The following is a 14,222-nucleotide window of genomic DNA, read 5'->3' on the forward strand; positions in this document are numbered from 1 at the left end:
TGTGAAAAATAAGGAGAACTGTTCTTTATTTCCTTTCTGATTAACTTACCAATACTACATTTAATTTTCTAACAAATCAGAAAACAGATCATGTATAATCATATGCCCAACTTTAGTTATCAGAAGTCTGAAGCCTTATGTAACAAGAACTGAACTCAACTATTAGAATATAGAACTAAAATTAGTATAAAAAATCAAGGAGATGATAAAAAAGATTAATAAATTATTCTACATTAGTCATCAGACTTACTACATACTCTTAAGGGAAGTGATTCCAGCTTCAACATATTTCAAGAAGGTTAAGAAATTAAGTGTCCTAACTTGAGGAGTTTGACAGCTGATCCCAGAAAAAGCTGTATGATAAAAGCAGTTACTTGAGGAGACACCTTCATAGCAAGTTGAACTGGTCGCAGCTGGAACTTTTGTTTTGTTAGGGAAAGACTATGGGGAGTCTGACCACTAGAACCTTTGCTGCAATCTGATATCTCTAGTTCTTCAGCACATAGCCGGTAGCAAGAGGTAATCATGAACTAGGAAAGCCGCCTGTATACAGATTTGGGTTCCCAGCTTCATTTTAAAAAAATCCCACCCTTTTAATGCATGGACATAGCGTGCTTTCTAACCATTAAGCATGCCCCTTACATTTCCTCTGCAGCTTCAGTGATCCTCGAAAAGGCGTGGGAAAGCGACGATACTGGAGGTTCCAAGCAAATTCCTTAGGAGTAGCCAAATGGTCCCTGCTTCGTGTCCAGCATGGACCACCCCAGGCTCGGGATTACAGTGAGAAATTTAACGTACGTGTGTGTGTAGCCTTCAGAGGCTCACACAGCACGGCTCCTGCACTGACCACCTTCGCTGCGTGCCTATGAATCGCAACATGTTGCTACTCCTCTGTGGGAAATGAACGCTCACAGGCCAGGAGGTGCCTCAGAAGTGAGTGAAAATATCCCCCTGTGTAAATCAACACAGACGCGGGACCAGATCTACCAGCAAGGGGCACCTGAATATCCCCGCACCCAGGCGGGCAAGAGCAGCCAGAGGAGAAAGCCACTTTGCTGCTGCTGCATCACTTTTTAAAGCGAGGTCGGGGCTAAATCGGCGGGAGCCGGGGGGCACTCAGCACCCGGAGCAGAGCCCTGCTGCATCCTGTGAAATCCCACCCAGCCACACTGGCCTCTCTCTCTACCCCATCCCCCCCCCCACCTCCACTCCACACAAGTAACCGGGGCGGGGCTCGCCCCCAGCGTCCCCACTGTGCCCCATTAGCCTAAAGGGTGGGAGTGAAGCAGGATCGGGCCCGGAGGTTTGCTCCAGGGAGGGGACGAGGGCAGCGTGCGCCGCACCGGGGTACTCACCGCGGCGGACACCTCGCCGGGCTCCTCGCTCAGCAGGAGCGCAGCCAGCACCAGCCCCACGCCTCGCCACAGCCTCATCCCGCCGCTCTCCCCGCGGCGCGCCCCGAGCGAGAAGGGACCGAGCGCCCGGAGCCGGGCAGGGGGCTGCGGGCTCAGCGCCTGGCCGCGCGCAACTCCCGGGCCCCGCGCGCGTCTCTCCTCTGCCCCGGCTGCAGCGCCTCTAAAGCCAAAGAGCCGAGGGCTGCCCACATCCCCAGTCTGTGGGCGGCTGCCGCTGCCCCCTCCCCTCGCGGGCGGTGGCTACTGGGAGGAGATCCTGCGAGGCTGGCCAGTGTCTCGTCCCCTCTGCATCGCCCACCTCCGGCCGGCCAGTCCCGCTCCTCCGGCAGGGGGAAGGGGGCAGGCTCCCGCCTCACCCCACAAAATCCACCCCACGCTGCGGGCTGGGAGGACTCGGCGGCCGGTCTGACTCCAGCCCCTCGCCTCGCTGCGAGGGACCGGCTCTGCGAGGGGAGTGCGCCCGGCCTGGGAAGCCTAGAGCGGTGGGAGCGGAGAGGTGAGGATCGGACACGGGGAGCCGGAACCGCTCAGCCCTGCGCTGATCGCTGGGAGCTCACACCTGGCCTGGGGCTGGCCCGGCGCTCCCAGCTGGGAGAGGTTTGGCTGGCGCCCGGGCGAGGCGTGCGCTCGGGTGGCCGGACGAGCGGAGACTCGGGTCGGCAGAGCCCCTGCAAAGGGCAAGGCTGTGCCTGGGGACGCCGCGGCGGCTGCAGTTAGCGGGGGGCTGGTGCTATCGTTTCCTTTCCAAAGCCGCGTTGTACCTCGCGCGTCCCTCCAGGGCAGCATTCTCGCCCTCTCCAGAGGCGTGCGGCGTGGGGAGTGCCCCTTGCATCGAGCCGCCGGGAACACGGAGGTGGGACTCGCTAGGTGAATGGGAAGGACCTAGCTCAGCCCATGCAGCCTAACTCCTGTGTGCACGGGACTGTTGTTCCCTGCATGCAGTCGGTGTGACCTGCACATTCCTTGCTCCTCTCTCAAACTGTATTTTTCTCCCTCTCGTGCTGGATCCAGGGGGTTTCCTGGGACAGGAAAGCATTGCTGCTGGGAGCCCTGCACAGCACTGGAGAGGAAGCAAGGATGAGGAGCTCGCGGTCCCTCCTCTCACGTCGTGCCCTTTGGCAGTAAGTAGCATCTATCCTCTCCATACTTATTTCAAGTACTTGTTGTGATGGGCACTTCTCATCATTGCCAAAGTGGGGACAAAATTATCTTCAAATGCAGGGCAGGGGCCTTTTCATCACAGTAGCCTGTAAAGCTGTATCACACTCTGGTGAGTGCTACAGCAACACAAATACTTAATGTTGTTGTGTTTCTCCTTTCTGTACAGGGCTATGCAGGTCGTGCTGCTCTTGGTGTTGACTTCACTGTTAACTGGCAGAGTAAAAGCTGTAAGTTAAACGTTTTATCCCTTCATTGGAGGAGAGAGAGGGAAAAGGGAAGGGAAAAAATCCACAGCATTTTTATTTGAGGGGCTAGAGAATTAAGAAATTGCATTCTTCTTTGCCAAATACCTGATCTATCTGTCATTTCCATTAAAAAATAACAGCCAGCAGATCACTTACACATTAGCATCTTCACTAAATAGTATATCAGAAAGCCCTAGAGTTCAGCTTCCTTCGCTATAACAGTATTAACAAATTAACAGTATTTGTTAAAGTAATATCAAGTCATTACAAAAATTAGCCCAAGATTATCTTTAGTGCTGTGAATTAATCGCAGTTAACTTGTGATTAACTCAAAAACATTAATCGTGATAAATCACAGGTTTCCTCGCCCTGTTAAACAATAGAATACCGATTGAAATGTATTAAATATTTTTGGATTTTTTCTACATTTTCAAATATATTTGATTTCAATTGCAATACAGAATACAAAGTGTACAGTGCTTATTTTATATTATTTTATTACAAATATTTGCACAGTAAAAATGATAAACAAAATAAATAGTATTTTGCAATTCACCTCAATAGTATAAGGGCCCTACGATCAATCAAATGTTAACCCTGCCCCTTGACCTCTTAACTCCTGTCCACCTGTCACCAGAAGTCCTACCTCATGGGGGTATTCCTTGGGGGGGAGGTCAAACTGGACACATGACCAGAAGCAAGGTGTGTCATGTGACCCCTCTAAGAACTCCTCCCACTGCCCTCTACCAATCAGGAGGGGTTTCAGCTTCTGGGCACCACTCCCCGAGAGGAGATTTGACCAATGGGGAGAATTCTGGGGTTGGGTGACCCATCCAGAAGTGGTTCATGTGACCCCTCTAAGAACTCCTCTCACCACCCTCTACCAATCGCGATGGGTTTCAGACACAGAGGACTGTCCTGAGAGCAGATTTGACCAAAATCTGTGATGGGATGAACCGCCCAGAAGAGGGTCGTGTGACCCCTCTAAGAACTCCTCCCATCACCCTCTGCCAATCAGAGTGCAGCACCATCACCCCATAAGTCCTAGAACCAGGCAGAAGAGGTCATCTCTTACCAAGAACGCGTGTTTTAGAAGTCATGGAAAGGCTGAGAGGAAACATGGACTCCTTCACCACCCCTGTGAGAACTTCTAACTTTGTGTGGAGAAAGTGCTACATCAGCAACAGTTCTGACAAGGGCCCTTTGACTCAACTGTTGATGGATATGTCGGAACCCGACCCTGAAACCCAAGCCCTCATGAGGCGCCCCAAAGAGTATGACAGCCTCATGTCATCCTGGAGGTGAAAGGCGATCATAGCTCGGGGGAGTCACCAGCGGACAAGGTGAACGGAAAAGACGTTGCTCAGCTAAATGAATAATTAAGAAGTGATGGTCGAGAATGGGGTGTAATGGGGTTAGGAACTGCCCTGGGATTATGTGAATCTAAAAACAAGCAGTGGGGTGCTTACACTGTTACTTTTCTGAAAATCAACTGCTCGACAATGCCTTTCTAGAAGCCTTTGAGAACTTACATATCGGTAGCCCTGTGGGAGTAAATATATCGTGCATCAGCTGTTTTTGCTCATGTCTGAGACACAGATCTCAAGAGGAAAATCCAGAAAAGGAAAAAATGGAAGAATGAATCAGCTCAGACTCCCTCATGGTAAGGGTCATGGCAACCATTTTCACAGGCAGCTGTAAAAGGTGGTCATTAAACCAGGCGATTAATAAAACTTGTTTAAATGTGTCAATATGAATGTGTCCCCGCCATACTCGAGTTAGTAAAAGATGGTAAAAGGAACAGTCATGTCTACGCAGACGGCTCTGTTAAAGAAAATATATTACACCCCCAGGGAAGTTGGGACTTTGGCAGGGTGAACCTCTTTTTCAAGTGGCCAAAAAGCATAGTAAAACTTTAAATAGAAAACAGGTAGCAGCTTGGCTTTCAGACCAGGATGCTTACACTTTACACAAACTGGCTCAAATACATTTTAAAAGAAACAAGACCACTGTTTCAGATGTGGATGTGCAATGGCAGGCAGATTATGTGGATATGCACTGGTTCTCCAAACACAACAGCGGTTTTAAGTACATCTTAACAGTGATAGACATTCTATCCCAATATGTCTGGGCCGTAGGCCTAAAAAACAAGATGAGTGGTGAGGTATCTAAGGCCTTTAAAGCTATTTTCAGCGAAGGTCACATGCCTCAAAAATTACAAACCGATTGGGGGAAAGAATTTTTAAACAAACCTTTAAGCAAATTGTGAAAGCAGCATGGCGTTCACCATTTTGTTACAAATAATGAAGTCAAAGCAGGGGTTGTGGAGCGATTTAACAGAACTTTAAAAACTAGGATGTGGAGATATTTTACAGCCCATAACAACTTTTGCTACATCAACGTGTTACCTGACTTTATAATGAGCTACAACCAGAGCTATCACAGAACTATACGTACCAGACCCATTGATGTTAACCTTTCAAATTCCCTGAAGGTATGGAAAACGGTTTACAGAGACAGTTTTAAAAACTGATTGTTGCCCCTTTTAGAAAAGGCGATCATGTGAGATTATCTAAAACCAAAGGAGTTTTTGAAAAAGGTTATGAACAGATGTTTACCAATGAGATATTCATAGTGTATGAAGCCTTAACCAGGGGCCAGAGACCTGTATACTGATTAAAAGATTATGAGGATGAGACAGTTACTGGAGCTTTTTATCCTGAAGAATTACAAAAATTAAACCCCAAACGAGACAGGATTTACAGGATTGAAAAAGTTCTAGTGGAGAAAGAAAAGGGAGAATAAAGCAGGTACTGGTGAAATGGTTGCGGTGGCCTGATAAGTTTAATAGCTGGGTGGAGCCTTCTCATCTCTGTAACATTGAGATGTGAACAAAAACTATTCCTCCTGCAAAGACACAGAGAGAGAGAGAGAGAGAAATAAGTGATGGTGGGTTTTACATCACTTTGCCCAGCAATGCCAGCTCTGGGGCTTTACCCCAAAACACCAGCTCGAACTTTACAATACAGCTAATTAAACCCTTGGATCTCCTGGGTGTGTGGGAGGTGGGGTTAGTGGAAATACAGTACCCGCACAGCTGGAACACTATCAATGAAGACACCCCTTTCAAAATCACCTTTGGCTATATGACACGGAGTTTCTTGCTACAACGAGGTTATTACTCGTCCCTACCTGAATTATTGATCATATGAACAATACCGTGGCTCATCACCCAGGACTGCCTGAGGTGGTTATGAACTATGACCTTGTGGGTAGAAAAGTTAGACTTAAATCCACCGATTTTACTTATGTGTTTTCTACCGGCAGATAACATTCTGGGTTTGGGCTCTAAGCACAGCATCCAAAATATCCCCTTCTCGGCAGACATCACAGGGGGTTTCAACTCCTTGTATCTGTACATGGCTATCATAGAACACCAGTCTGTGGGGGTCTTTTCTGTTCCTCTGTTATGCTGCTTCCCCATCCGAGGAAGGAACAACGAGTTTGTCACCATCACCTACAATAAATCTCATTACGTCCCTGTCAGTAAACACCACATCGACACCATCACCATTGAAATAAAGACAGATCAGAACAGACTCGTCTCATTTTGCTTCAGTAAGATGATCATCAAGCTGCACCTGTGTCCCCGGAGAGAGCAAGGTTTCTTAAAAGTAAAACACTATTATGGCTATCCTAAAAAATTATGGCGACCCCACCATCTAAAGGAACTATTACAAAGCCCAGACTGGATACGCCCTTCCTGGATATCATGGGTCCCCCGTGATGTATGGGGCTGACATGAGCAGAATATTCTGTAGCCTCTTTTGAAAAGCCGTACCACTTTTGAGGAGAGGGCTAGAGACTATTAAACTCCATGTAAAAACTGCCGCTCAAAACGTAGCTAAAGAGGTGGTAGGCCACGTTTCCCGCACTGTTCTGGAGAAGTTGGGGAATCCAGCTTCACAGGAGGGATCGGGGCTGATGTACATTAAAAGGAGAAAGAGAAATGTGTCATACCGCTATGCACAGGTCCCCGGAAACCCTTTAAAAGAAGGGCTTTGACGTGCAGGCCAGCCATAAGCGAAAGTCCAAGAGGAAGCCTGGACAAAAAAGGAGATGCTCTCCACCTAGTAAAAGAGAGATATTTTAATCAACATGGCTTTTGTTCACTGTGGGTCTCAGGAGTGCACCAAATCCAAACTAGACTTGTTCCAAATAGCCCCTACGCAAACAAGCATCGAGAAAAGCATCTACATTGAAGTGCTGCCTCTATCAGCCATACGGAGGCTGCCCCCCATAGATTTTTTTTAAAGCAGGGAATGGCAAAGATTATATGGATTTAAACAGCACACAGATGTACCTATGTTGCAAGATTGTAAAAGGAGACGGAATTGAACTTGCCAAGGATGCCAAGGTGGGCCTGGTGAATGACCCCGTGGCCTCAATCAGTTGGATGTCACACTGGGAGACCGCCTCCTAAGCCAAAGCAACAACTGTTACCCTTACAGGGCCTTTATAGAATCAGTGCTCAATTACAGCGACGACACCCTCGTCACATAATTTTCCAGTGGCCTGTTTTACAAAGGCACTGCTGGACAACACAAAGAAATGGAGTTGGATGGCGGGAATCTAGGGTTTGTGAGGTGTGCAAAGCTGGGCCCAGAGCAGGAGAGTAAAGCCCCTGGGGCATCTACACAATGACCTGTATTTTCAAGGAAAACTTTTGTTGAACGGAATGGATGTGAAATTTAAACAGATGTGCAGTAAAGATGCTTTCTGTTTAATGGGAAGTGCGGCCGAAGGCTTTAAACTGTGCATTGTATCAGTGTCCCTTTTTGTGAAGAAAGTACGGGTGGCCCCGAGCATCCGTCTGGGGCATGTGGAGGCCCTGCTTACTGCTAATGCTAAATACCCCATGGACTGTGTGGGAATGAAAGTGTTTAGCATCCCTGTGGGCAGCAGGGTCAGTAACCAGGAGAACCTGTACTTGAGACAGTTATCCAAAATGCTCGTCCTAGGGTTTGTGGATAATGATGTCTTTAGTGGAAGTTACGCTAAAGAAACCTTTCATTTTAAACATGACAATATTTGTGGCCTTGTATGTGGATGGTGAAGATACCAATCAAGCGTTTGCAACCAGACTTTGAGGCAGGACACTGCGTGAGAGAATACATGAATCTGGTACAGACAGTTGGTAAACACATGAAAGATCGTTCTCTGTTAATCGATCATGAGTAGTTTGCACAGGGTTACACCTTGTTTGCCTTTGACCTGTCTCCCAACCAGGAATGCACTGATCACTATTCCCTGATTAAAACCGGGAACCTGAGAGCAGAAATACGTTTTGGGAAGGCTTTGACGGTCACCGTCAGTATGATCGTGTATGGGGTTTTTGACAACATCATAGAGATAAATCAGAGGAGAAAAGTTCTGTTTGACTACATCTGAACCTGGACACCGTGCATCTCTTACGTGTCTTATCAACGGACCTTGCACAAAAAATAATTTCTTAGATGTGTTCACTTGTGATTGGTTCCCTGGCGGCAAGCTGTCTCAGAGATCCCTAGGTTTAGTGGTCAACACGCATCCACACAATCAACCGGGTGAACACTGGCTCGCCTTATATCTGGCGGAGCATAACCATGGAGAGTTTTTTGACTCATACAGGCACACCCCAAACAGTGTGGTGTTTCCTAGAAGCATTATGAAATTTTTTAACAAAAATGCCACATTGTGTTTCACAATAGACAATTACAAGACTCCCGCTCCATCGCCTGCGGCTATCACTGCGTGTTTTTCTTACATCATCGTAGCAAGAGTTTATCTTTTGACCGGATTTTAAAATTGTATTCTAACAACTTAGTCCAAAACGACCGGATGGCGATGAATTTTGTAAAAAATAAATTTAAGTCCTTGGGCATGCCTAGCCTCACTCAAAACATGTTTCAACAAACCCAGACGTGTCTCTTGCAACGATTTTCATAGCCATGTTACCCAATAAAGCACCCCAGATGAGGTGTTTCAAGACAATTTTAGAACGTGAAAAATATCACACACTGAGCCATTCGGATCTTTTAGCCAATTTTCGTTTTTTAGATGGCAAAAAAGGGGTCATGGTTTCTCGATCCACCCTGGTGTCAGCAGTCGAGGCCTTCAAGCCTTCCAGAAGATCTCTGTTGGCCGCGTTGCCCATGATGGAAGATGGTACATTCAGTTCCATCATGGCATTCATAAACACATCCGATCCTTTAGGTACATGTCTGATAGGAACAGAGCGCATCTGGGTGACGACCCTGACTAAGTCGAGCATGTTAGAACCATTAACCACAGAGTCTTTGTGCACAAAAGCCCCTTTATCATTCCATGAAGAGAGATTTTTATCCTGACCAAGCTTATTTAGCCATACTAATGCATTTTTCTTATAACACTTATTTACGTTATCCAGCACCTCCTGAGCAACAGAGTCTGAGGTCTTTGGTGTTTCTGGGGGTTTGGCAGTCACACTCTGGTCCTGTTCCGGTAGAAACAGACTTATTTTCCCTTTATCCGCATCGCTCTGCTTCACATACATTAGGTACCTTTGAAGCACGGTGTTGTAAAGTTTAGCCTTTTCGTATTCGGCTAAGTCAGTTCTTTGAAGAACAGACTTCATTTCAGCATCCAGTAAGCGAGTTGCGGTCATTCTGATATTTTCCTCTGCCGGAGGGGGAAGCCCTTAATTGCTCCAACTGGAGGCTGGGCACATTTTTTTCTGCATACTACATTATCGATTAGTCAAAAGCCCCATTATCAGAGGGATAGCAGAACTTAAAAGAGGTCTGATAAACTCCCCAGACTGCTTCACCAGATGCTTCTTTCTTTTAAGTGAAACCCTTTTTATTACACAAAGTTTTTATAAGCATGTGTCTCTTTTTCAGCCCACGCACTTGATTCTGTGTCAAAGGTACGTTTCCTTTTAAGATATTGAGCGCTATTTCTGAGATGGCCGCTACTAAATCGTCAGAGGCCGAACACAGTATAGCCCTCCTTTGCTGCGGCGACAATTTGCTAAATAGTTTTAAAAGGATCAGATTTCTCTTCATGCAGATAGACATGTTTTTGGTCAGCAACCCCGGCTGTTAAAAAGGGGCCTGCTGATAATTCATCCCTTTTTATACCCAGCTATTGTTCTTTTAAAAGTATAAACTGCCGGCCAGTCTGGAGGGAAAAGACCGGTTCTTAGTCGATAAGCTTCTGGTGTGGAAGCATTTGAATCTACCACCAGGTTGCCATAAGGTCTTTCGATAGCATCCTCAAAAGCTTCTAGAAAATATTGAGCTTTGCCGGTGTACATTTGCCAAGAGAGCGTGGTGATTTGTAATTTATCCCTGGGGTTTTTTAACAGAACCATGTGCTTTGTGTTTAGGTTAATCGTGCGACTCTTCCCTGACAAAATATGTTCTGAACTATATATATAATGCTCTGGTTCCTGTGATGCACATACTTGGTAAGGGCTTTCTCAATTTAATCACTTTCATAAGCAGAGTTCATCAGATCATCTACAATAATCATACTTTTTACTTTATTGGTAGGAAACAAATGGTCATCGTCAAAAGCATCAGGCAGCCCCTCCATAAAATTGATAAAGGGATATTTACAGAACAGTTATGTTTTGTACATAATTCTATATTTGTAAGTTCCACTTCCATGACAAAGAGATTGCACTACAGTACTTGTATTAGGTGAATTGAAAAATACTATTTCTTTTGGTTTTTTACAGTGCAAATATTTGTAATAAAAATAAAGTGAGCATAGTACACTTTGTATTCTGTGTTGTAATCAAAATCAATGCATTTGAAAATGTAGAAAACATCCAAAAATATTTAGATAAATGGTATTCTGTTATTGTTTAACAGTGTGAATAATCACGATTAACTTTTTTAATCACTTGACAGCCCTAATTATCTTCCTTTGTGGCCCAAGAAAAGCCACCAGATATGTGGAAAAGAAGACATTAGTGTAACACCCATGGCACACAAATGTGGGAAATTAACCTATGGATAAAATGATAAATATTTTCATCTGAGCACAATCCTAATCTGTAGATTGAGTGAGCACTTAAAGATACTGGTTTATGTTAAAAATCAAAGTAACATTTATAAATAAATTGTCTTTTTAAATGTAGTCAATTCTTCTCTCCAAGTGGAAAACCCTGGGAAGCTAGATGCTCTGTTGCAAAGATGCTAGTGAACATCATGCTGGGAACTTTTTAAATATCCCAGGCCATATTACCCTGTCTGTCAATAAGTGGGGAAGGGTGGGGACATGGTCCAGTCCTTTTTTGGACTGTCTGGGGCACTAAGGTCCTGTTCCAAAGTCCACTGTATTCCACAGAAAGACTTCCAGTGATTTCAATGAGCTTTAGATCAGGCTCTACTATTCCTTCACCCCTTGTGCTAATGGACTGTAAAGACCTGGTTTATGGCTATTCCTGCAACAGGTGCCCAAATGAGAGTGCACCTGTGAAAAGGCAAGTATGATTTAGCCAGTTGGGTTTTTTAGAGTATCATACATAATACTTTGGCTTATCCTACATTTTTTCAGACTTTAATGACTGCATTTTTTTGAAAATCTGTGAGATTATTTTTGTGTAATAAATTGGTATAACAATTTAGGAAGTAGGAGGTATTAGTTTTCAGAGTATTTTGAAGCAGGTTTTGTAATAGTTACTATTCTATTTCGCACTCAAGTCATAGCAGCCTTTTGGCTTCATAGGTAGTTGCTTATCCTCTGTGGAAGATTAAAGTTGGATCCATCTTCACCCTGGTTTGAGAGGGAACATTGAGTGCAACAGATTTTGGATCCACTGAGATTTTGTTACCAGAGAAAAGTGAAGCCAGGGAAGGAGAGGAGCAAGGAGCTAAGATGCCTAATGTCACACGTCCCTTTTGCTAGTCATCTCCTCTTGACAAAACTTAGTATGCTACTGTGCTATGCAGTATGGGATAGACTATAATGCATATTGTTATAACATGTCAGATTCAAACAGCAGAAGGTGAGTGGTAGAAAGAGCAAGCACTTGGCACACGTAAGCCAGTGCTTTCACTGCTGGGGATCACCTAGGGTTCAAATGCAGCAGCAGTGACATTCGACTCTTAGGGCATGTCTACGCTTACCGAGGATCAATGCTGTGGTGATCAATGCACCTGGGGTTGATTTAGCGGGTCTAGTGAGAACCTGCTAAATCGACCACAAATCGCTGTCCCATCAACTCCGGTACTCCACCGGAAAGAGGAGAGTAAGGGAAGTCAACGAGAGAGTGTCTTCCATCGATGCAGCACGTGTACATACCACAATAAGTTGATCTAAGCTATGTCAACAACAGCTATGTTATTCATGTAGCTGAAGTTGCGTAAGTGAGGTTGAATTACCCCCGTAATGTAGACAAGGCCTAGGATGGACTGAAAGGGCCAGCAGGATGAATGTAAGTGAGTGAGGAAGTAGTATATGAGTGACTGTGAGTGGGTTGCTGGGAGCACTACTGAAGATTGGTCTGGTGGCTCTGGCACAGAAGTGGGATTCAGGAGAGCACAGTTTTATTCCTGGCTGGGCCCCTGAATTTCTATGTAACTTTGGGTTACCTCCATGCCTCATCTTCCCTCTCTCTCCCTGTATGTGTACATATATGTATCATAATATTTACATGTAATAGACTTATTATGAGGATTAATTCATCAGAATTTTGTGAGTTGCTTCGGAGAATTCCCAGGCTGGTTCCACCTGCTTGTCTGAATGTTGGGGGTAGAGGGCAGGAAAGGAAGACTAAAGGAGTAGGAAGGAGAATGTTTAGGGTTTGGAGAAGAAGAAAGTGTCTTGGGACAGAGAAGAAGGAAAGGGTATAAGTTTTAGGGTGGATGTGAGTTATGGAAGTATCAGGAAGAAGAGACAAAAAATTGAGTGGATCTGGACCGCAGTTCTCTCTAACATAGAAATAGCTTGAAGTTGTAGTAGGCTAAGATCAAGTGTAGTACTGTAGTATGTGTCAGGAGAACGTAAACAAATTTAAATTCTCAGTTTGTTTAAGCAAACAGAACTTTGGATACCTATCCCAAATGTATCAAAATGTACAGATCTCCTTTCTTTCTGTGCTTCCTAGACTTGCAGTAGGTTTTCTGTTCATGCACAGTCTTTTTAACCTATGTTATCTTCCCACGGCAGTAAGTGTTATCTTGTCCCTGTCCTCCCCCAACCACAAAATGACAGAATAATGTCATTACATCTCTTGGTGCATGGATTACTAAAATTCTACACCTTTCTAGAGGTTTAGGTGCCATTTTAGCATTTTCTTTTACATGGTTTTAAATAAGGGCTACTTTTTATTTTAGCTACACCCTTATGGTGCCCTCAGATGGGAACAGTAGAGTCACAGAAAAGAAGAGAGTAAAATGCATATAAGGAATTGAGGTGACATGAGAGTGAATATACTATACAAAGACTATGCAAAAACAGACTGCAAGAAGTAGACACTGAAAGAAAATAACATACACTAAAATGAACACAAATAGGGCCAAAAGTAGAGACTCTGGGCCAAAATCATATCTCATGTGTAACTCTATTAACTTTAGCAAAGTTGCACCAGAGATGCATTTGACCTGTGGAATCAAGGAAAGAAAAATAACCCAAACATAGGAAAAAGGAGAAGAAAAATTATAAAGACGGATAAATAATAAAACTATGGGGCAAATGGTCCCTTCCATCCCTATATCTGTATGACTCTACCACCCTTCCTCATGATGTAACCCCTGGGGCTGTTCACTGTGAGTAAAGGTGGAAGAATCTGGCCCTTCGAGTGCACCACACAAAGGTAAGAAGTAAAGGGAAGAATATTTGAAGAAGAAAAGGTGAGATAGGTGGAAGACTTAGGGCCATTGTAATGAACTCTGTAAAATGTAAATGTTAGTGGGATGATGTAGAACTGTTGCAAACTTGGACCAAATTCTGTTCTCAAATTCTGTTCTCAGTAATTTCATTGCCTTGAAGTTACTCCTCATTTATGCACATTGTAACAGAAAAATTTGGCCCTTATTTAGATTGAAATCACATTTTATGAGGAAATTAGACATACTAGCTGAACTGAATATGGCTAAAGTTTTTGAGGGGTTGAGAAATGCCCCTCTGAATAGTTCATCCTTTTGTTGGTGTTCAGACTAAATTTACCTCACCATTTCTTCAAATCCTGGAAGAAATATCGGGAAGATGAGAAGGGACTGATTCTCCATTCACTCACAGTGATGTGATGTGGATCAGGAGTAGCTCCACTGATAACAATGGAGTTATGTTGTTGTAAAACCAACCAGTGGAAATGGAGAATCAGACTCTGGCCTTCTATGAATGAGCTCTACCTTTGCTGAGAGTCAGA

At 44.6% G+C, this 14,222-nt stretch overlaps 1 protein-coding gene across 4 annotated transcripts in view; it reads left to right on the forward strand.

The window, feature by feature from the left end:
• Positions 1-683: 683 nt before the first annotated feature.
• The window catches only part of COL4A2 (collagen type IV alpha 2 chain), a 216,200-nt gene continuing 202,661 nt past the window's right edge, over positions 684-14,222 (forward strand). Inside the window, exons 1-3 of one of the 4 annotated variants that reach the window (XM_039517786.1) lie at positions 684-933; positions 2,427-2,536; positions 2,743-2,803. In XM_039517786.1, coding sequence (XP_039373720.1) covers positions 901-933; positions 2,427-2,536; positions 2,743-2,803 — 204 coding nt within the window. In that variant the 5' untranslated portion in view covers positions 684-900. Of the gene's footprint in view, positions 934-1,690; positions 1,912-1,959; positions 2,283-2,426; positions 2,537-2,742; positions 2,804-14,222 lie in introns of those variants that run through there. The other 3 variants (XM_039517789.1, XM_039517800.1, XM_039517796.1) reach the window with 3 other exon arrangements.

Source organism: Mauremys reevesii, linkage group 1, assembly GCF_016161935.1.
Source record: "Mauremys reevesii isolate NIE-2019 linkage group 1, ASM1616193v1, whole genome shotgun sequence".
Taxonomy (NCBI): domain Eukaryota; kingdom Metazoa; phylum Chordata; order Testudines; family Geoemydidae; genus Mauremys; species Mauremys reevesii.